This window comes from Danio rerio, chromosome 15 (genome assembly GCF_052040795.2).
Source record: "Danio rerio strain M-AB ecotype USA chromosome 15, GRCz13ab, whole genome shotgun sequence".
Lineage (NCBI taxonomy): Eukaryota > Metazoa > Chordata > Actinopteri > Cypriniformes > Danionidae > Danio > Danio rerio.
This window is the reverse complement of record NC_141035.1, coordinates 47162501-47184441: the sequence shown is the minus strand read 5'-3', so window position 1 is coordinate 47184441 and position 21941 is coordinate 47162501. Positions and strand designations below refer to the sequence as shown.

Sequence of the window (21941 nt, the reverse complement as noted above, 5' to 3'; positions counted from 1 at the left end):
CAGGTTCCTGCGGGAACCCGAGCAGAGTTGGCTTGGGCTGTGAATACTCCTGCTGGAGTAGAGACTCGGGGAGACCCCTGCGGGGGTCAGAGCCATGGGGTGGGCGGGAATCCTGCTGGAGTCATTACAAGGGAAGGGGAGTGAAGGACTCCGGCTGGAGAGGGGGGTGAAGGGGGGCAGGGGGGGCGGGGACTCCAAAGGAGTAATTTGCTCGAGGAACACTCCTTGCGGAGATTGAGCTGGGAGGTGGCAGCACTATATATAATTATATATTTATATGAAACATATAGATATATAAATATATAATGGGGTAATCTAGGGCCTTGGGGGGGCGTTTTTACTGACTCTTGCGAGAGTCGAAGCTCTTGGCTCTCCTGCGGGAGAGAGAGCTGTATGTGCCATCTCCAGCTGGAGTCGGGAAAAGGAATGGTCGGTGAAGCCCCAGCTGAAGGGGGAAATGGCAGTTGGGCGATGACCCCTGCGGGGGTCCGGTGCTCGGGATTAACTCCGCGGGAGTTAGAGCGTGAGGGTGACAGCACTATATATAAATATATATTTATATGCGTGGGTGCATATATATATACATATATATAAATAAATTTAAAAAATAAAAGATAAGTGTGAGAAATAAACAAAAATAAACATAAATAAAAGCTAGGGCCGGGGAGGGTCGGTGACATGACTCGTGTCACAGCTCGGGGTTGGGTGAGCTATTTAGCTGCTCCAGTAGGAGTCGGGAAAGATGAGGGGGAGGTGAAGACTTCTTACTGGAGGGTGACGGGCGGTATAGGTGCTCTGGGGGTGTTCCTGCGGGAACAGAGCGTGAGGGTGACAGCACTATATATAAATTCATATTTATATGCGTGGGTGCATATAGATATAAATTTATATAAATAAAATCAAACAGAGAGAAAAATAAATAGTGCTATACTATATGTCATTATGGAATGACATAATATAAAAAGCTAAGGCCAGGGCAGTGAGATGATTCCTGCGAGAATCGAAGCTCGGGGTAACGCCCCTGCGGGGGCCAGAGCCATGGGGGGGGCGGGGTCCTACAGAAGTTAGAAAAGTTGGGGGGCAGTGAAAACTTCTGTGGCAGCGGCCGGGGGGGGCGGGGGTGACAAGGGGGCCTGGGCAGGGAGAGAACTCCTACTGGAGTTAGGTGAGTGAAAAGGGGGAGAAGGCTGAGTGCAAATCAGCTGGAAGGAAGAAAGGAAGCTAGATGGCTGGGTCATGCCCGCGCCCTTGGGAGACTGGGTAGTTCCTCTGCCCTCGGGAAGCTGGTATGGTTGGGTCGTATTCTCTCCCTGGACTAGGCCCATGCCCTTGGCCGCTGGGATTACTGCGTCTGCTGGTGAGGGTCCTCTGAGCTTCCCTGAGATGGCTGTGGCTGAGTCAGATATAAGATTTGAAGGCGTCGGGAGACTACTTTCCTAGTGTTTGTATGTGTTGTTACGATAGCCCTTGTGTGCTGCTGTGGTGGTGGCTCCAATTCTGAATGAGTGACTGGATTATGAATCTGGTGGGAAGCCTGAATGGTCCTATGACTTTAAGGTGTTATGAAACCAAAAATGTTATTGAACGGAATGTGTGGATATGTTGAGCAGTGAGAAACTGATGAGGTGTTCTGGGGTAACTTAAAATGTATAAATGAATGCTGACGCAAATTGTGTATGCTGTGGTTATGGGATTATCATCTTAAAAGGAGAGATGGAGTCAGCTGCGGCTCTGCTTCTGATACCAGTTTCTGAAAATAAAGCAAAAGAGAGTCAGCGGTTTCCTATGCAACTAGGAACATGTACAGCAGTATTATTAAATTTTTTTTTTTTTTTTTTTTTTTTTTTTTTTTTTTTTTTTTTTTCAGAATGTATTGACTATATTGCCCGTTAGAAGCGCATTGGCGGCCCCGATAATATACCCACGAAGGGGGCAGCATCTGTGTAAAAAGGATATACTGAGGATGAAATTGGATAGCTAATAAATGAATGGCTTCTATTCCAGCGCTTAAGGAAGGAAGCATAAGCAGGTCGCATGCTTTAAGCGCTACCTGATGGTTACGAACCTTTATGAATTTCATTTCTGTTAAACCAGGAGTCACCAAATATGGTACCGATGGGCACCAGATAGCTCACGAGGCTCTCGTGTGTTGCTCACAGGCCTGTTCTAAAATAGCTCACCATAACACCACTTACAAGTAAGCTTTCTCTAAAATAGAAGTAATCATTTAAAAATGTAAATATTTGCAAAGATAAATAAAATAGTGTTGCACGTTGATATATTAATTACGGGGTATTTCCTACCCTGTTAAATCATTGTTGGTAACTTTGAGAGAATCATAACATGATCAGTGACTACACCTGGATGAATATTATTCATTATTAAAAAATAACCAAAAACTTAAATTATAATTATAAGTAAATTGAGCAATTTGTTATTTGAGAAGTGTTTATCCAACTGGTAGCCCTCCACGTTAATCGGTGCCCGAAGTAGCTCTTAGTTTCAGAGGTTAGTGACTCCCGTGTTAAACGCTAAAGACAACATTTTGAAGAAAGCTGAAAACCTGTAACCATTGACTTTCACAGGAAGGAAATAAATAATAAGGAAGTCAATGCGGCTGTCCGTAGTGCCCAGCCACAATTCATGACACTTCGTATTCTGCCGCGCCGCGGAGCGCTATTTGTATAATTGATTAGTTTATTTGATAAAGTATGAATGCTTGAGTCTGGTGTGCATTAATCTACTATTCTCTGTCGTAAGTGCGTCGCGTCACCGCGCCGTCGGCGCCTCTGGTGCGCGACGCCCTTCAGGTAGAGTTTGTTACGGCCAAGATCGGATTTAGATCATTTCTCTTCTATTCCGGAGATTGCTGCTGCGAGATGAAGTAGGTGAGTGACGAAAAGGCATCCCTGCGGGATATTGCGCATGTGTGTTTGATGTTCTAGATGGAGAGCAGTTTATGCTTAGCGTGGTATTTTTCTTCCAGAATATAAAAGGGGACTGATTGTCGATTTATTCAAATAGCTTATTAATGCTTGAAATTCTATCACTCCAAATTGATGCTTAAGAATTCTATAGAAGTGCTTAAGCCGGAGGTTCTTCCGCAAAGAGAATGCAAATATTAGAAAACCGGTCACTAGTTTAGCTGGGGGATATTAGGGAGAGAGAAACGGGAACTTGTAGGTGAATTACGTGCAAACACCGTAGTTATTGGCGAAATCCAGCGGATCGTTTTTAAGCATAAATGTGTGGGCTACTTTTGCATCCGAATGTTAAACGGACTACGAAATGTAATTGTGACCTCCAATTGCCAGAAATTGGGTGGCAGGTGTAATGTTGATTGCAACCGAGCGCTGCGGCCGTCTAGATTAGAGAGATTGCTTGGTTTATAACGTGATAATTTAAGCATATTCATCAGGTAGAATCATACTGTTAAAGCTGAAAAAGGCAGAATTATGAGGAGATGAAAGAGCCGTTATTAGACGTTTTTAGAAACGTTCTAATGTCCATTTCAGTAGGACTGGTATGGATGTGCTTAACAGGGAATTGCGCTGTGATTTCTGGTGTAGTGTTGGTGGACGGCTAGTGAGGTTGTGGGAAGGGAGCGCCGAGATCGGCTGTGCTTCAGTAGACGAAACCTGGAATGAGAAATTCAGAAATTAGGTCAGTTACAAACGTAATTCAGTAAAAGCATAAACATATTGACAAAAGTCGACAAGTAATTTCTATTTTATAATAGAAAATAATCAGCAGTAGCTGCGAGCTTGTAAAAATGAGAGGGGGAAAAAGCAATGATACGCAAGGTAGAGGGGCGGGGTGCGTAGGTGGTAAGGATCGCTGAAAGAGGAGGACTGGAGTGTGCACTGGAATCGGGAGCTGCAGGATGGAAGAGGTGAGGTGGGATTCCCAAGAGTTGCTTTATTGTCCGGGAGATAGGTTTTATCCGTGTTTAGAATTATGATTGCTGCAATATGTCCAAATCCAATATTGCTTTTTAATCCTTTCCTTGATTCTCCGGGGAGGCGGAGAGATTGCGGGTTTAATGTCTGTTTAGGATAGGGGGTGTGGCAGGAGCGTGTTATGTCCTGGGGGTGGCGGTGAAGACGTGGATTCGCAAGTGTTTTGGGTTTAATGCAGCGGCTTTGAATTATGGTCCCGGCGTCTAGGAGTTTGGAGGAGTTCAGTGACAGTCGTTGTTGGATATGAGAGACGCATGATGATGCTGGAGAAGGTACGTAGCGGAGCTGGGGATTGCATTGTGATCTGGCTGGAGTGGATAGGCCTACGGCCTCTCGTTGGAGCCTCGGTCTCGAGCTGACTTTCATGCTGGGCTGGTTGTTGTTAAGACGGGGCTGGTGTTTCAGGGAGCCCGGAGCTTTCTTTCTTGTATGTAGCTGCGCTGATGCTGTTGTGATCTCAGCCGCCGTCGCTGTTGTTGTTGTTGTTTTTGTCATTTTTTGTAGTTGCTGACGATGGTATTAAAGGTGGTGTGGTATTGTAGTTGAAGAATAGTAGGAGATGTGGAGGATCCGTTTTGTCCGTGAGTAACTTTTGGAGGAGCTAGAGCGGACCTGTCGTTTGTTTCTTCGGAAAACGAAGATAAGGGAGTAATGTCTAGCTAGGCTACTTATAGTGGGTTAGGATAGATCTGATTGGCTAACTAATGAGTGTAGATAGGTGGCCAGCTGCTGTCAATTATATCACGTGCTCCTCTCGAAATTAGTTTAAAAACTTCACTTAAACACAATCAAGCCTTCAAAAACAGCTGACTTGTCACCCCTTCGGTCAAATTCTGAAATGATTCAGTTTAAAAAACAAACACAACCATCCCGGCCTTCATCACACAACATGCCTGGAGATCTGAACACACACACACACAAGCGGCTCTCAGACACGCGATCAGCTCGTTGACTCGCACTAAACGAGAGAAAACAGCAACAATCTAACAATCAATTAGCGACAAGCACTTGAGTGTTCTGCTGTCGCCATGGCGACCGGATTCCGCACTCTCCCTCTGTCTCTACGGTGAGTCCAGTGCTGTTGACGCAGCAATTAAACACTAGATCCTTAGCACACACACACACACACACACACACACACACACACACACACACACACACACTCACACACACTGGTGGAGAAGTTAAACAACAGCTACGCCCTCAGCATACAGCCAACACAGGTGAGCAGTTTAAAGAAATTAACTATATCAAACACATTGCAGACAGGCGGCACGGTGGCTCAGTGGTTAGCTGGTACAAGTCCTGGCTGGGCAAGTTGGTATTTCTGTGTGGAGTTTGCATGTTCTTCCCGTGTTGGTTTCCCACAGTCCAAACACATGCGCTATGGAAATTGCACAAGCTAAATTGTCAGTAGTGTGTGTGTATTGGGTGTTTCCCAGTGATGGGTTGCAGCTGAAAGGGCATCCGCTGTGTAAAACAAATGCTGGATAAGTTGGCGGATGAATAAAGGGACTATGCTGAAGGAAAATGAATGAATAAAGCTGATTTAATTCGCATTAGTCTCATAATTGATGAAGTTTGCTTTACTAATTCTGTTATATCTGTCTCTCTCTCTGTGTGTGTGTGTGTGTGTGTGTGTGTGTGTGTGTGTGTGTGTGTGTGTGTGTGTGTGTGTGTGTGTGTGTGTGAGTGTGCGTGCGTGCGTGTGTGTGTGTGTGTGTGTATATATAAATACTATAGAAATGCAGAAAGCCATAGCAAACTTAACCGCTAATTCACCTTGATTGGCTTCCCGTCAGGCGTCAGCACTTCCTCTGACAGCTCCATCATCTTCAGCGCCATGAGTGCGATTGGCTTAGCATGGCTGTCAATCTTCCTGTGGAGCCCGCCCGCCACGCAGTACGCATCGCCAATAGTTTCAATCTGCAGAGAAGGGGAGAAGATTCTTATAGAAGTCTATTGAACACAACTCTGAAATGATTAACCCAAAAAAGCATCACTGCTAATGCTAATGCTGCTAATGCCAAACGCCACTTTGTCATTAGCTAAGATGTGCTTTACATGAAAAAGTTAATGTTATGGGTTTTACAAAGTAGTAAGTAATACCAACACTTTCATAGAAGGAAAATCCCTGGTTTTACTGTGCACACATGATGGACAGACACAACACGTGTGTATACAAACACAACCATACATATAGACATAGACAAATACACACAAAAGACACAAACAAACACAGACTCACACACATATACTCAAGTGTGCACACAAACACATGCAAATGCTCAAACACGCAACACACAATCACACACACACACACACACACACACACACACACACACACACACACACACACACACTCGAGTGCGCACACAAACACATACAAATGTTCAAACACGCAACACACAATCACACACACACACACACTCGAGTGCGAACACAAACACATACAAATGTTCAAACACGCAACACACAATCACACACACACACAAACACACACTCGAGTGCGCACACAAACACACATGCAAATGCACAAACACACAATCATACACACACACACATTTGAGTGCGCACACAAACACACATGCAAATGCAAATGCTCAAACACGCAACACACAATCACACACACACACACTCGAGTGCGCACACAAACACACATGCAAATGCACAAACACACAATCATACACACACACACATTCGAGTGCGCACACAAACACACATGCAAATGCTCAAACACGCAACACACAATCACACACACACACACACACACACACACACACATTCAAGTGCGCATACAAACACACATGCAAATGCACAAACACGCAATCACACACACACACACATTCGAGTGCGCACACAAACACACATGCAAATGCTCAAACATGCAACACACAATCACACACACAGACACACACACACACGAGTGTGCATCCAAACACACATGACTCACAATCACACACATGCAAATGCTCAAACATGTAACACACAATCACACACAGACACACACTTACACACACATACTTATGTGTGCACACACACACACACACACACAGAGACACACACACACTCATGTGTGCACACAAACACACATGCAAATGCTCAAAAACGCAACACATAATCTCACACACACACACACACACACACTCGAGTGCGCAAGCAAACACACATGCAAATGCACATACACACAATCACACACACACACACACACACTTGAGTACGCACACAAACACACATGCTAATGCACAAAACAACCCACACAATCACTTACACACAGACACACACATACTGAAAGACACACAAACACACTCAAGCATGTGCGCACACATGCACAAACACACAAACAGACTCACACACTTACACACACACATACCCATGTGTGCACACAAACACACGTGCAAATGCTTAAACACGCAACACACAATCACACAAAGACACACACACACACACACTCGAGCGCGCACGCAAACACACATGGAAATGCTCAAACACACAATCACACACAAAGACACACAAACACACTCAAGTGCGCACGCAAACACACATCAAATGCACAAACACACAATCACACACAAACACTCGAGTATGCACACAAACACACACACAATCACATACACACAGACACACACATAGAGAAAGACAAACACAAACACGCTCAAGCATGCGCACACACACATGCACAAACACACAAACAGACTCAGACACTTACACACACACACATACTCAGGTGTGCACACAAACACACATGCAAATGCTCAAAAACGCAACACATAATCTCACACACACAGACACACACACACACACACTCGAGTGCGCACGCAAACACACATGCAAATGCACATACACACAATCACACACACACACACACACACACACTTGAGTACGCACAAAAACACACATGCTAATGCACAAAACAACACACACAATCACTTACACACGGACACACACATACTGAAAGACACACAAACACACTCAAGCATGTGCGCACACATGCACAAACACACAAACAGACTCACACACTTACACACACACATACCCATGTGTGCACACAAACACACGTGCAAATGCTTAAACACGCAACACACAATCACACAAAGACACACACACACACACACACACGAGCGCGCACGCAAACACACATGGAAATGCTCAAACACACAATCACACACAAAGACACACAAACACACTCAAGTGTGCACGCAAACACACATCAAATGCACAAACACACAATCACACACAAACACTCGAGTATGCACACAAACACACACACAATCACATACACACAGACACACACATAGAGAAAGACAAACACAAACACGCTCAGGCATGCGCACACACACACATGCACAAACACACAGACTCAGACACTTACACACACAAACACACATGCAAATGCTCAAACAAGCACATATAATTACATAGACACAGACACACACACACACACACACATATACAAAAAAGACACACAAACACACTCAAGCATGCACACACACATGCACAGACCCACATAGACAGACACAAATTCACACACACTCATACATACATAGATGCACATAAACTCACACACTCATACATAGACAGACACTTACACACATACTTGTGCGCACACAAACACACATGCAAATGCACAAACACACACACATAGACAGTTAAACACACACACATCCACACATACGCACAAAAACACACACACACACATACAGAAAGAAACACAAACACACTCAAGCATGCGCACACACATGGACAAACACACACACACACACACTCAGTTTTGGATTGGGCCTCTTGACGCTCTCAGGCGCTGCTGTCAGAATATAAACGCTCTCTGATGAACAACACTTAACACAACACAGGTGAGGGACACATGAATATGAATATCTCTCGCTCTCTCTCGAGACCAACTGATGCCTGCACACCAATCACAACAACAAACACCATTTGCATACAGGAAAAGACAAAGAGTGTGTGCGCGGTTCAGGGCTGGCATCGCATGCTCACACACAAACACACACATACACACACACTTTTATTTGCTGTAATGGAGTGCTGCCATTTATAATCCCAATTTATTGACATACACACACTAAGTGCCTTTTCATTGAACACGCGGCGGTCCACATCGTGTCCGTGCATGTGTGTGTGAGTGTTTTACAGACCAGCTTGTAAAGTTAAAAGCTTTTAAATGATGATGTATTTCCAGATGCCCAGCTCAGAAATTCAATACAGTGGGGTATTTAAATAGCCCATATTATACATGAAAAAGGGTCATATTTGGGTTATATGGGTCTCCAACAAAATACTGATATGCATGCAAGATCAAAAAACACTTTCATGGTCTTATAATCTGCATTTATTTTTACCCAATTATCCCAGCGACTCCTGTATGAATCGTTCAGCGATTCATTTGTTCCCAAACCCCTCCTTAGCGCGAAGCTAATCTGCACTGATTGGACCGATGACAGTCTGTTGCAAGTGTTCGACAGCGTTCAGCGCGAGACAAATGCCCAGCGCGAGACAAATGCCCAGCGCGGTTTGTCAAGCCCCCGGGGGACGGGCCAGCGCGATAACACCGTGACCGTCATGACCCCCCGCACGGGAAGTATGAACGACACTTAGCAGTGAAAATGAAACCGATAGCGTGCACATCATTTACAGAGCGTGATTTCCGTGACCGAGCTTTTCTCCCTTCTCAGCTGTAACTTAGATCATTTCTATTGGCAATTATTGCTGTGGCACCTCTTGCGTGAAGTGTTATATGTGCTCAGAGCTTACCTGTACTCTGCTTTACCCAAAGATCCCATCCCCAGCCAGGGGATTGTAGTGCTCACCAGCGTGTAGCAGGCTGCCTTTGTGCCTAATAAACTGGCCTTATTTTGCACGCACCCCTGGTGTATTGTCTGCCCATTCCCACAAGTCTCATACATCAGTCTTTTCTGATCCTTCCTTTAACAAACGAATGAATCGTCCACTGTAGGCGTGTAGACCGCTGAATCACTTATTTCCCCTCACACCTTAAATAATATCCAGGTAAGCACAGCCTCTTCTTGACTCATGACTTCAGGATCTGTTTGTCTTCGCTGCTGTGTTAGTGGGCACGGCGCAAGTTTAAATTTTCCCGGGTTTGCGCGCATAACAACTATGTTTCGTAGTCACGTCGAAACGGCTAAAGACTCGATATGAAGACGATTCATTCTAACCACTATGAGTCGACTCTTTTTTTTAGATCAATAGTGTAAAAAACTGTCCACTTTCAGATTTAAGCCTTAGCTGGATACTTCACTTCACTTAGATCTGTGTTACACACTACATGGAAGCTCGTTTTCGAAACCCCACAATAGGGGCTCTTTAAAACACGTTGCGGTCGTGTTTCACACCATAAATCTACAGACTAAACAGCTCTACAGTCAAAAAAGGATTTAAAGGGGACCTATTATGCCTCTTTTTACAAGATGTAAAATACGTCTCTGATGTCTCCAGAGTGTGTGTTTGAAGTTTCAGCTCAAAATACCTCATAGATAATGTGTTATAGCTCCCTGAAGCTGACCCTTTTAGGCTTTGATCCTAATCGTGGCGTTTTGGCGACTGTCACTTTAAATGCAAATAAGATTGTGCTCTTTTTCAAAAGAGGGCGGAGCTACAGATGCCTATGTGTCAGCATGGTGGCAGATTCAGAAAACTAACTACTGAGGCTCAGATGGTGACTAGTGGGCAGGGCTTTCCCCCTCTGATGACATGTACAAAGGGAGAATGTCATTCAAAGGGTTTCTGCATCAAGTCTGATTATAACAAATACAATTTTTACCATTGGAGGCTGGCTATATTCACAGACTACTGGCACACAACTGTGCTTAAATCCCTTATAAAATTGATTTTTAATAATAGGTCCTCTTTAAAACAAAAAGAAATGTTATTTAAAGGCGGAGTAGGGGATCTGCCACAGTGCATCTAGACAGTATTCATAGCGCTTCACTTTTTCCACATTTGTTTATGTTACAGCCTTATTCCAAAATGGATTAAACTATTACCTCAACATTCTACACACAATCCCCCAAAATGACATTGTAAAAAAAACAGAGTTTTTGAAGTTTGAGTTTGATTTTTTATCAAATAAAAAAGCTGTAAGATCAGATGTACATCAGTATTCACAACCTTTGGCGTGAAGCTCTAAATTGAGCTCAGGTAGATTATGTTTGCACTGATCATTCTTGAGATGTTTCAGCAGCTTCATTGGAGTTCACCTGTGGTCAATTCAGTTGATTGAACATTATTTGAAAGTGCGTACACCTGTCTATATAAGGTCCCAGGGTTGACAGTGCATGTCAAAGCACAAACCAAGCATGAAGACAAAGGAATTGTCTGTAGACCTCCGAGACAAGATTGTCTCGAGGCAGAAGGCTGGGGAAGCTTACAGAAACATTTCTGCTGCTCTGAAAGTTCAAATGAGCACAGCGGCCTCCATCTTCCATAAGTGGAAGATGTTTGAACCACCAGGACTCTTCCTAGAGCTGGCTGGCCATCTAAGCTGAGTGATCAGGGGAGAAGAACCTTAGGCCCCGTTTACACTAGTGCGTTTTAGTTTTAAAACGGCGTTTTAGAATGAAAACGATCCGCGTCCACACTCGCGTTTTACCCAGCGTTTCTGAACTGCTCTCCGTCCACACCAAAACGCTGAAAACGCACATCACGTGACCACACACACACACTTTGGTAATCGCTGCAGCCCATCTACCCAGATGAGAGCTCTGCTAGTCGGACTTCTCATCAAGCATCTCCCGCTGGATCTAATCTCACTATATTTATTAAACGTGATATTTCATTCATCTTGTTGTCTTTATCTAACGACATATTCCCTGACTTTGGTCATTGGAATCTATTACTTGTTCTCAGGTAACGTGTTTTGGCTGAGCGCAAAGATAAGTTAATGATTAATGAAACCACGTAGCCTACATTCTGTATATTGACTGATCGCTTGCCTTTATTTCCTATAATGTATAAACTTATTGTATGTTATACTTTTATAATGGCCATTATCGATTATTAAAACTGATATTCAGCAAAAGAGAGGGTATGTTTCGTATTTTCACTGAAATTGAAAGGAGGCAGTTGTTATCGGCTCCGTTTTGTTATAAATATCCACACAGTGAAGATGACGCTCATATATGCAGCATGATGTCTCAACATTTCTGCTGTCTGTTTAGTTGCTAATATTAAAATAAAAATAGGCAGTTCCTTATATCAAGTTTACATTTTATTGTTGAGAAAGTGAAACAAAGTAGCCAAGGTGATGTGAATGAAGTTATAAAGTACACGATTCCCTGTGAAGATTGACGCGTGTCCTCGGTATGTTTTCCATATCAAACTGAGAAGAAGACATGCAGCCTTGATCAAACTTGCGATGTCTGAACTTACACGGAGAAGATTCAGGACTGAACTGTGTGTTAGGCTACTTAATATTGAAGAAAAGCCCCAATCAGAGAGGCGAATGTCTGCAGCCCCGCCTCCGTTTTCAGATGTCTCCGTCTTTCCCCATCCACACTGAGACGGAGCAGCTGCGTTTCAGAATGAAAACGGCCTCTCCAGCGTTTTCGAAACGCTCCGTTTTCGGCGCTCGAGAACTCCGGCGTAGTGTGGACGGATGGCGTAACCGTAGCAAAACTTATGCGTTTTCAAACTAAAACGCACTAGTGTAAACGGGGCCTTAGTCAGGGAGGTGATCAATTACCCGATGGATACTCTGTCTGAGCTCCAGCGTTCCTCTGTGGAGAGAGGAGAACCTAACAGAAGGACAACCATCTGTGCAGCAATCCACCAATCAGGCCTGTATGGTAGAGTGGCCAGACGGAAGACACTCCCTGCTTGGAATTTGCCAAAAGGCATCTGAAGGACTCTCAGACCATCAGAAACTAAATTTCTGGTTTGATGAGACTAAAATTTAACTATTTGGAGTGTATGCTAGGCGTTACGTATGGAGAAAACCAAGCACCGCTCATCACCAGGCCAATATTATTCCTAGAGGGAAAGATGAATGCAGCAATGTACAGAGACATAATGAATAGAAACCTGCTGCAGAGTGCTCTTGACCTCAGATTGGGGTAACAGTTCATCTTCAAGCAGGACGATAACCCAAAGCATACCACCAAAATATCAATGACGTGGCTTCACAACAACTCTGTGAATGTCCTTGAGCGGCCCAGGTGCAGCGCAGACCTAAATCCTATTGAACATCTCTGGAGAGATCTGAAAATGGCTGTACTCTGTCGCGTCCCATCCAACCTGATAGATCTTAAGAGGTGATGCAAAGAGGAATGGGCAAAAATTCCCAAAGACAGGTGCGCCCAGCTTTTGGCATCATATTCAAAAAGACTTGAGGCTGTAATCGCTGCCAAAGGAGCATAAACAAAGTATTGAGCAAAGCCTGTGAATACTGATGTACATGTGATCTTTCAGGTTTTTTATTTGCAATTAATTTTCAAAAATTTCAAAAACTCTTTTTCACGTTGTCCTCAAGGGGAATTGTGTGTAGAATGTTGAGAAAATAAAGGAATTTAATCCATTTTAGAATAAGGCTGTAACATAAACAACTGTGGAAAAAGTGAAGCGCTGTGAATACTTTCTGAATGCACTGTATGTAGTTGCTAGTAACACCTTAGCAACTACATGACAACACATTCTGGCCAGACTGAATAATAAAAACAACATGAAAGATTTTCCCCTCAAAATTAGCTTTTCCATAATAGTGGAAGAAATCTTATGCTAATTAAATAACATTTATTATTATTTTAAAGGGGACGTATTAGTAAAAATCACTTTTATAAGGGGTTTAAACACAATTGTGTGGCAGCAGTGTGTGAACATAACTAATAATAACACCAGACGGTGCATGAGAAAAGCCAAGAGAATTATCAGCAACTCCAGCCACGCAAGCCATACTTTTCTCTCTGCTACCCTCAGGCAGGCGGTTCCGCGGCATCCGGTCACGCACCAGCCGACTGAAGGAAAGCTTCTTCCCTCAGACTATCAGGCTGATGAACACTTAACACACCCCACACAGACTCTTCCATACCCCTCACTGCACACCATCAATATGTAGCATGCACTGCACTTTAACCAATCCATACTTGAAACAATACTGCCTACAACTATGTGGACACCTATTCATTGTAAATATCGCTGTCAATTTTACATTGTCCTGTTTTTTTGGGGAGTGTGCTGTTGTATTTTGCACTGTCGTTGTATTTGCACTGTCTGTATTTTGTACTGTCTGGAGCCAGCACCTAAGCTTTTCACCCATCATAGCACACATGCTGCTGATGATGTGACAGTAAAAGTGATATGATAAAAATATATTAATTGTATTTTTTATAATCAGACTTCATAAAAACAGAAACATAATAAAAACAGTAAAGCCCCGCTCACCAGTGACCATCTCTTCCTCATTAAATTAAGATTACAAAAAAATTTAACTAAGAGTAAATTAAAAAGAAAAACTATCAAATATAAAAACAACTTAATTACAATTAAGTTGTTTTTTTTATATTTGATATTTAAAGAACTACTATTAATCCTGCAATCGTTTGAAAAAAAATCTAAATTTGCCAGCAAAATGAACCCTAGTTTACCTTATAGACGTCCAGTATGCCGCACTGGTAGTCAAAGCGCGTGTAGAGCTCGTTCAGCATGCTGATGACCTGCATTGGCGTGCACTGCGCACACACGGCCGTGAAGCCCACGATGTCAGAGAACAGCATGGTGACATCATCAAACTTCTTGGCCTGAACCGGAAGGCCCTGCCAGAGTCTCTGAGCCACATCACCGGGGAAAATAGAGTAGAGCAAGTCCACCGTCCTCCGCTTCTCCTCCTCTAAAGCCTGGTGCGTTTTCTCCAGCGTGGCTTTCAGTTTGTCCATCCGCTTTTTCAGTCCGTCCTGAGCTTTGGCCTGTTCTCCAACCTACAGAGACAATGAGAGAGAAATCAATGTAAATATCTTAAATATTATTATTTATTGTTACTGTTTTATCCCTATATGTTGAATTTTGTTTAAAAAAATTTATATTTAATTATGAGACATTTCTAGGGCACACCCACCAAAATGACATCACGTGTGGCGTCATGAATAGGGATGTCAGACAGATGTAAGCCCCGCCCCATCAGCTCTTCCAGCCTATCGACACGTGGCGAGCCCAGAAACATGATGGAGTTTGATTCGGGGAGGTGAAGCATCTGCCCTTTCAGCTCCATCACCTGAAAACACACACACACATACACACACACACACACACACACACACACACACAACTTCAATGTTATTCGACTTTTAATTAAAAAAAAGTATTTCAAAATAAAAATGTTAAGTGAACGCAAACTGCCGTAGATTATTAAAGACGCAAACCCCTCACTGCACGACAGCTGCACCTTCAGCAAACCTCCTAATTCCGGCAGCACAAGGACTTTATGATTGTTTATGAGCGCAAAAAGTGGTGGATCTGTTCGGCGAAATATCTGACTTCGTGTCACCGCCCTAAGGACAACGACTAAAATGATATAACTAGACAAATCTCCACTGTGCTGAGCGAGAGCGCTTCTCACTGAACAGCGCAGCTTCGATGACGTAAGCGTGCCCAGGCCCCATTGTAGTGTGAGTGCGGGCCGTCGGGGGAGACGGGAGTGGAGACAAGCGTGCTTTGGCCTTAGTGTACGGCCTTAGTGTCCCACCAGTGACGATATACAGCCACATTTCACTGCTACTCATGTGATATTGCATTTATGTGATAGTTTGATGGCATTATCGTGTGTATAAAAATAAAATCAAACACAGTCTAAAAACCCTTTTTTATGAGGAACTACTTTCTTTCGCCATTCATTCACTTCTGCAGCTGATGTCTGAAAAGCAGAAATTGTTGCTCATTCACCAATGTCACTTTAGAGCTAGTGTTTGAATGATTCTCTAGCGTAATGTCTAAAGTGATGACAAAACAGCTGATTTTGCTCACATTTTAAGATTATAAGACTGAACGGCATGAAATGCCATCAGTCTACAGAGATTTTTCAGTATTAAATATACTGTGTCTCTCAGAGATAGGTTGTGGCTGGAAAGGCATCCGCTGAGTCAAAACATGCTGGCTAAGGTGGCGGTTCATTCCTCTGTGGCGACCCCGGATTAATAAAGGGACTAAGTCGAAAAGAAAATGAATGAATGAATATATATACTGTATATGTATATACTGTGTGTGTGTGTGTGTGTGTGTGTGTGTGTGTGCAAATTATATATATACACACACACACACACACACACACACACACACACACACATAAAGCCAGTTGCCGAGACAGTCCAGTATGTTGACATTATCAGGGGACAATGTGGACCTTTTCCTTTGAATGATGTGTGCTGAGCGTGCAATGTAATCTCACGGCAATTCGTAACTTTTTGACATATATATATATATATAATCTTACAATGAAGTAATATTAAATCACCACAGAAACCACTTAGAATATTATTATGAAATATAGAACAATAATGTCTAAAATTAAGTGAGTTTTTTCTTAAAACAAGCAAAATTATTATTAATGGGGTAAACAAAATAATTTTATTTCATAAGGAAAACACACAAAAAGATTACTAAAATCAACATAGCAACCACTAAAATAATATTGCTTCAAAATAATAATAATAATAATAATAATAATAATATTAATAAAAAAAATAATAATAATATTAACAATAATAATAATGTTAAAATTTGTTAATAATGTAATGTTATACGAAAACACTCAAAATGACCAGTAAACCACTAAAATCCTTATAGTAACCACTTAAACTCCCTAGCAACAGCGTCCTAACATCTCCCCAGCATAACCGCATTAGGTTATCTAACAGGACAGAGATATTGACTTCACACTTGTTCACAATCTCTAATGGAGGCAAACGAGAATTCACAGTGTCAGTGGAAAGTTTAGTATGCTGTAGAAGTGTGAGTGTGTGCGTGTGTGAAAAAATGCATGCATGTGTGTGTTTTTCCTCGCCTCTGTCCCGGCTGTATAGATGTATTATGCAGAGACGGGGAGTTCTGCTTAAATAATGCAGTATGCTGCAAGACTGGGCTGTGCGTCTGTCTGTGTGTGTGTGTGTGTGTTTGTGTGATCGTACACTTCTGTACTCAGTCTCATCACTCTAAAACTTCCCTGTTTCTATGGCGATGAGAGGACTGTGAACTCGACCCTCTACACAATCATCCAGCAGATGCACACATACTTGTATCATACAGTTTCGCTTTCATGTTTCAAGTGTTCATTCCTACATTCGAGAACACACACACACACTTCTTCTAGGGGGTCTCCATGGCAACCTTGCAAATGAGCAAATTTCCAATTCACTTCGTTCTGACACACCTCTAAAAAGCCTGATATATACAGCTGAAGGCAAAATTATTAGCCTCCATATGAATAATATATTTTCCCATGTGCTGTTTAATGGAAAGAGGGTTTTTCCAACACATTTCTAAACACAATAGTTTTACTAGCTCATTTCTAATAACTGATTTATTTTATCTTTGTCATGATGACAGTAAATAAAATTTGACTAGATATTTGTCAAGACACTTCTATACAGCTTAAATTGACAATTAAATGGGGCAAATTAAGCACTCAGTCAAGTTTACATCATTTCAAACTCGATTAATGTAACTATTTAGAAGAAAACAGCATGTTTTACTATAGATTTTAGACCTAGGGCGCCGCCATCTTGGAATATCCCTGTGTCTGACATCACGGGGTTGGTTCTGTTCCCTCAGCTGAACAGATACAGTGGAAGTAATGGACTGAACACGAAGACTGGACAGCCTTATTTAACCCAATGCTTGAAGTTGTGGACATGGAGCTGGTGCAAATACAAGCATCAGACTTATATATATTAGGGATGGGAAGATTAATCGATATGTATCGATACGCGGTCATGCGCGTGCACGATGCGAGTGCATCGGTTGAGCAGCAGAAGATGAATGAAATTTTGGAAGCAAATCGAGATGCATCGGTTTTTGCCGAGATACAGGTTTTTTCCGAGATACAGCTTATATTTTTAATATAGAATGTATTTTTTATTTATTAACAAGTGTTGTCAACCTGTTTTTGGCGCATAATTTAATCGACCTACATAAAGTAAGCATTAGCAACGGATTTGCGAATGTGTACACTCACACTACAACTCAGTGTATCAGGTGTGCGGATGAAGCTAGTGGAGCGCCCTCAGAAAGCGCGAGAAGCAAAAAAAACATTTTATTCCTTACTGAGTTTTAAATCTAAAGTATGGCAAGCAACATTATGGATTTAAGGATGGACGACATGACAGGACAGATGCAATTTGCAAAATGTGCCGCGCATCTGTAAAATACGCGGGCAGTACGACTAATCTGAAATCTCACTTAAAGCGGCGCCACGGTGTTGTTGTGAAAGCATCTTCCAGTGTTCCTGCATCCCCTGCTTCCTGCTCTGCTTCAACTGTAGCTACCAGCTCCAAAAGTGGTGAGAAAAGCATTGCAAGTTTTTTTTTCCGTGCGCAACAGTTTTGTGCGCTCTACGCCAATAACGAATGCTATTGCATTGTTCACCTGCAAAGATATTCAGCCAAGTGTCACGGAGAACGAAGGTTTTAAACACCTCCTCCTGTTAATTTTTATTTAATTATAATAATAATAATAATATTAATGATAATAATGATAAAAATAATGGGTGTCACGGTGGCACAGTGGGTAGTTTGACCACCTCACAGCAAGAAGATTGCTGGTTTGTTATATTTTTATTAGCCTGTTGTTTACAGTGACAGTGATGTTTCAAAGCAGCATAACACTGCTAGTTCACCACCTTAAGTTTTGAATAATCAGTGGCAAAATATCTTTGTAAAACTTGTTTTCATAGTTGAAAAGTTAAATCACAATTCTTGTTGTGCAATGCTTAACCTTTATGTTGAAAGAGTGCAAATATATATATATATTTAATATATATTGCACTTATACATTCTGTTTATCTTGAAAATACTTAAATAATATGTGCTATATGTTCTAAAATGGCCCTCTACTGTAAACTGACACTCTGGCTCTGAGAGAAGAGCCAGTTTGTACAAAAGTCTTGGTTTTGCTTGGTTTATAAATAATCAAACTCATTCAATGGCACAACATCCTCTTTCACATAATCTCATAAACTTGATCTAATTAGTTAGTGCTGAAATATCGTATCGTATCGTGATATGGGTGTGAATCGTATCGTGTTGCATCGCAATATGTCACAAATGTATCGCTAATATATCGGATCGTATTCTTTGTATCGAGATGCGTATCGGATCGGCATTATAGCTTAGATGCCCAACCCTAATATATATATATATACAGACTTGTATATATATATATATATCCCACATGTGTCTAATACACACACACACACGCACACGCACGCACGCACACACACACACACACACACATACATATGTATATACAGTTGAAGTCAGAAATATTAAACCCCCTTCATATATTTTTTGCTTTATTAAGTATTTCCCAAATTATATTTAACAGAGCAAGGAAATTTTTACAGCTTGTCTGATAATATTTTTTCTTCTGGAGAAAGTCTTAATTGTTTTATTTAAAAAAAAATTTAAACACCATTTTAGGGTCAGTATTATTAGCCCCTTTAAGCTATTTTTTTTCCCGATAGTCTAAAGAACAAACCATCATTACACAAAAACTTGCCTAATTACCCTAACCTGCCTATTTAACCTAATTAACCTAGTAAAGACTTTAAATGTCACTTTGTCAATTTCTGTGTGGAGTTCGGGCTCATCTTTCGGGTCATCTGAAGGCTATTGTCTATAATGTGCAGATACGAGATGTGCAGCACCTGAAACTACGGATACTGGAAGCCTGTGCTGGCATTTCTCCTGCGGTGTTGCTGTCAGTGTGTGAAGAGAGGGTTGCATTGACAATCCAACAAAATGTGCAGCACTTTGAACACATTTTATAAGTGGTCAGAAACTTGTAAATAACCCATGAAAGAATAAAGTTACGTTAAAACCAAGCAAACCATTGTTTTTTTTTTTTTGTTTGGTTTTTTTTTGTAAATTCCCAATAAGTTTGATATGTCACATGACCCTCTTCCTATTGACAAAACAAAAGTTGGATCCAAGATGGCTGACTTCAAAATGGCCACCATCCATCTTGAAAAGTTTGCTCTCTTACATATACTAACGTGCCACAAACAGGACGTTCATATCATCAACCATTCCCATTTTATTAAGGTGTACCCATATGAATGGCCAACGCTGTATATAGTTTAAATCAAGACAATAGTTTTGCTTGTCTAGAAAATGCTTCTTGATTTAAGAATCTTTTGATATCCGAACTAGAAACAAGATTAAACCCTGCGTAAGAAGTGCGAATAATCATTTGATATTTAAAAGTAGGTAGATAACGAGCCAGTAGTAAATGATGTGATTTGTTTCTTAAACTAAAGTGTTACCGATTAAATATGTATGGTTTAAAGATATGCATCTGATTGAACTGAAATGCACTGCAAATAAGATGCAGATTTCCATGCTGAAATAAAGGGCTAAAGTAGCAGAACTGTTTAATGACTTCACCCCATGGAGTAACAAAAGCATTAAAGCACAAATCCTGAAGCTCAACTCCTGCGACGAGAGACTTTCAACACAGCAGAATCCTGCAGGAGAGATCCTGGCTCCGGTTCAAGCTTTACTGCAGAGGAACCGTTTATAGAACTAAACAATAAATATATAATCAGCCCAGAGATACAGACATATGCTTCCTCTGGCTTCAATATACACACACACGCACATACACACACACACACACACACACACACACATAAAAAAATAAATAAATAAAATAAATAAAAACCTCTTTCTTCAGCAGTCTATGTCTGTGAATGTATTTGTGGAAACTCTCTATTGTTAGTGGTGCGTCCTCCAGAACTGGATTTAGAGCAGCATTTAAACTCTGATTCTGCTTCTGACTTTGATTCTGGATTTGTGTCGAGGCAGAAAAGAAAAACGCAGAGCGGCAGTTTTACTTTGAGGAAGTGGAGAAGAAAATAACCGCTTTTCAGATGGATGACTAAAAAACGACTAATGGAACGATGGATTAAAAGATGGAAAAATGGAACGATGCAGAGAAAAATGGAACAATGGAGAGAAAGACAAAATCGGGACGATGGATAGAAGGACAAAAAATGAATGGATGGATAGAAAGATGGAAATAGAAATGATAGTAAGACAAAAAAGGATGCATGGGTAAACAAGACATAAAAAGGATAGATGGATAGAAAGAAAAAATCTATTGAAGGATAGAAAAATGAAACAATGGTAGAAAGACAGAAAAAAAAACGACAGATAGAAAGAAAAATAATGGAATGATGGATAGAACGACAGAAAAATGGAACGATGACGGAACAAAAGATAACAGAATGACGGAAAGAAAGACACAAAAACAGAATGATTGACAGTAAGAAAGACAAAAGGAAGGATGGACAGATAGACAGACAAACGGAAGGACAGACAGAAAGACAGATGGATGGATAGATGGATATAACATACGTAGATGAAGGAATGGATGAAATATATAGATGGATGGATGGATGGATGGATGGATGGAAGGATGGAAGGATGGAAATTACATTGGATGGATGGATGGATGGAAATATAGAGATGGATTGACAGGTGAATGAGTGGAGGGATAAAGGGACTTATGGAATGAAGGGTGGATGGATGGGTGGTTGGATGGATAAATGGATGGATGGATGGAGGCAAAAATATAGATATAACATTAGATGAGTAGATGGATGGAATGGAGAGAGGATGGATGGATAGCATTTGATGAGTAATTGGATGGATTGATTGGATTTAATAGATATAGACCTCTGGAAAGACAGGTTGGGTGGGTGAAGGGATAAAGAGACCTATGCAATGATGCATGGATGGG

General features: G+C 41.6%; 3 protein-coding genes across 5 annotated transcripts in view; 2 read left to right on the top strand and 1 right to left on the bottom strand.

Annotated features, from left to right (window-relative positions):
• gria4a (glutamate receptor, ionotropic, AMPA 4a) overlaps positions 1 to 21941 on the top strand; it is an 877747-nt gene that overhangs the window by 329934 nt on the left and 525872 nt on the right. The window lies entirely within an intron of this gene.
• LOC100535385 (uncharacterized) overlaps positions 1 to 21941 on the top strand; it is a 199308-nt gene that overhangs the window by 61672 nt on the left and 115695 nt on the right. The gene's annotated exons all lie outside the window — the stretch shown is intronic.
• The window catches only part of gucy1a2 (guanylate cyclase 1, soluble, alpha 2), a 72181-nt gene that overhangs the window by 13422 nt on the left and 36818 nt on the right, over positions 1 to 21941 (bottom strand). For 2 of the 3 annotated variants that reach the window (XM_087284687.1, XM_087284686.1), the window contains exons 5-7: positions 15046 to 15201; positions 14579 to 14908; positions 5742 to 5885 (exon numbers count right to left, since the gene is read on the bottom strand). In XM_087284687.1, the coding sequence (XP_087140813.1) occupies positions 5742 to 5885; positions 14579 to 14908; positions 15046 to 15201 (630 nt within the window). Of the gene's footprint in view, positions 1 to 5741; positions 5886 to 13309; positions 14466 to 14515; positions 14909 to 15045; positions 15202 to 21941 lie in introns of those variants that run through there. The other variant, XR_015509903.1, reaches the window with a different exon arrangement.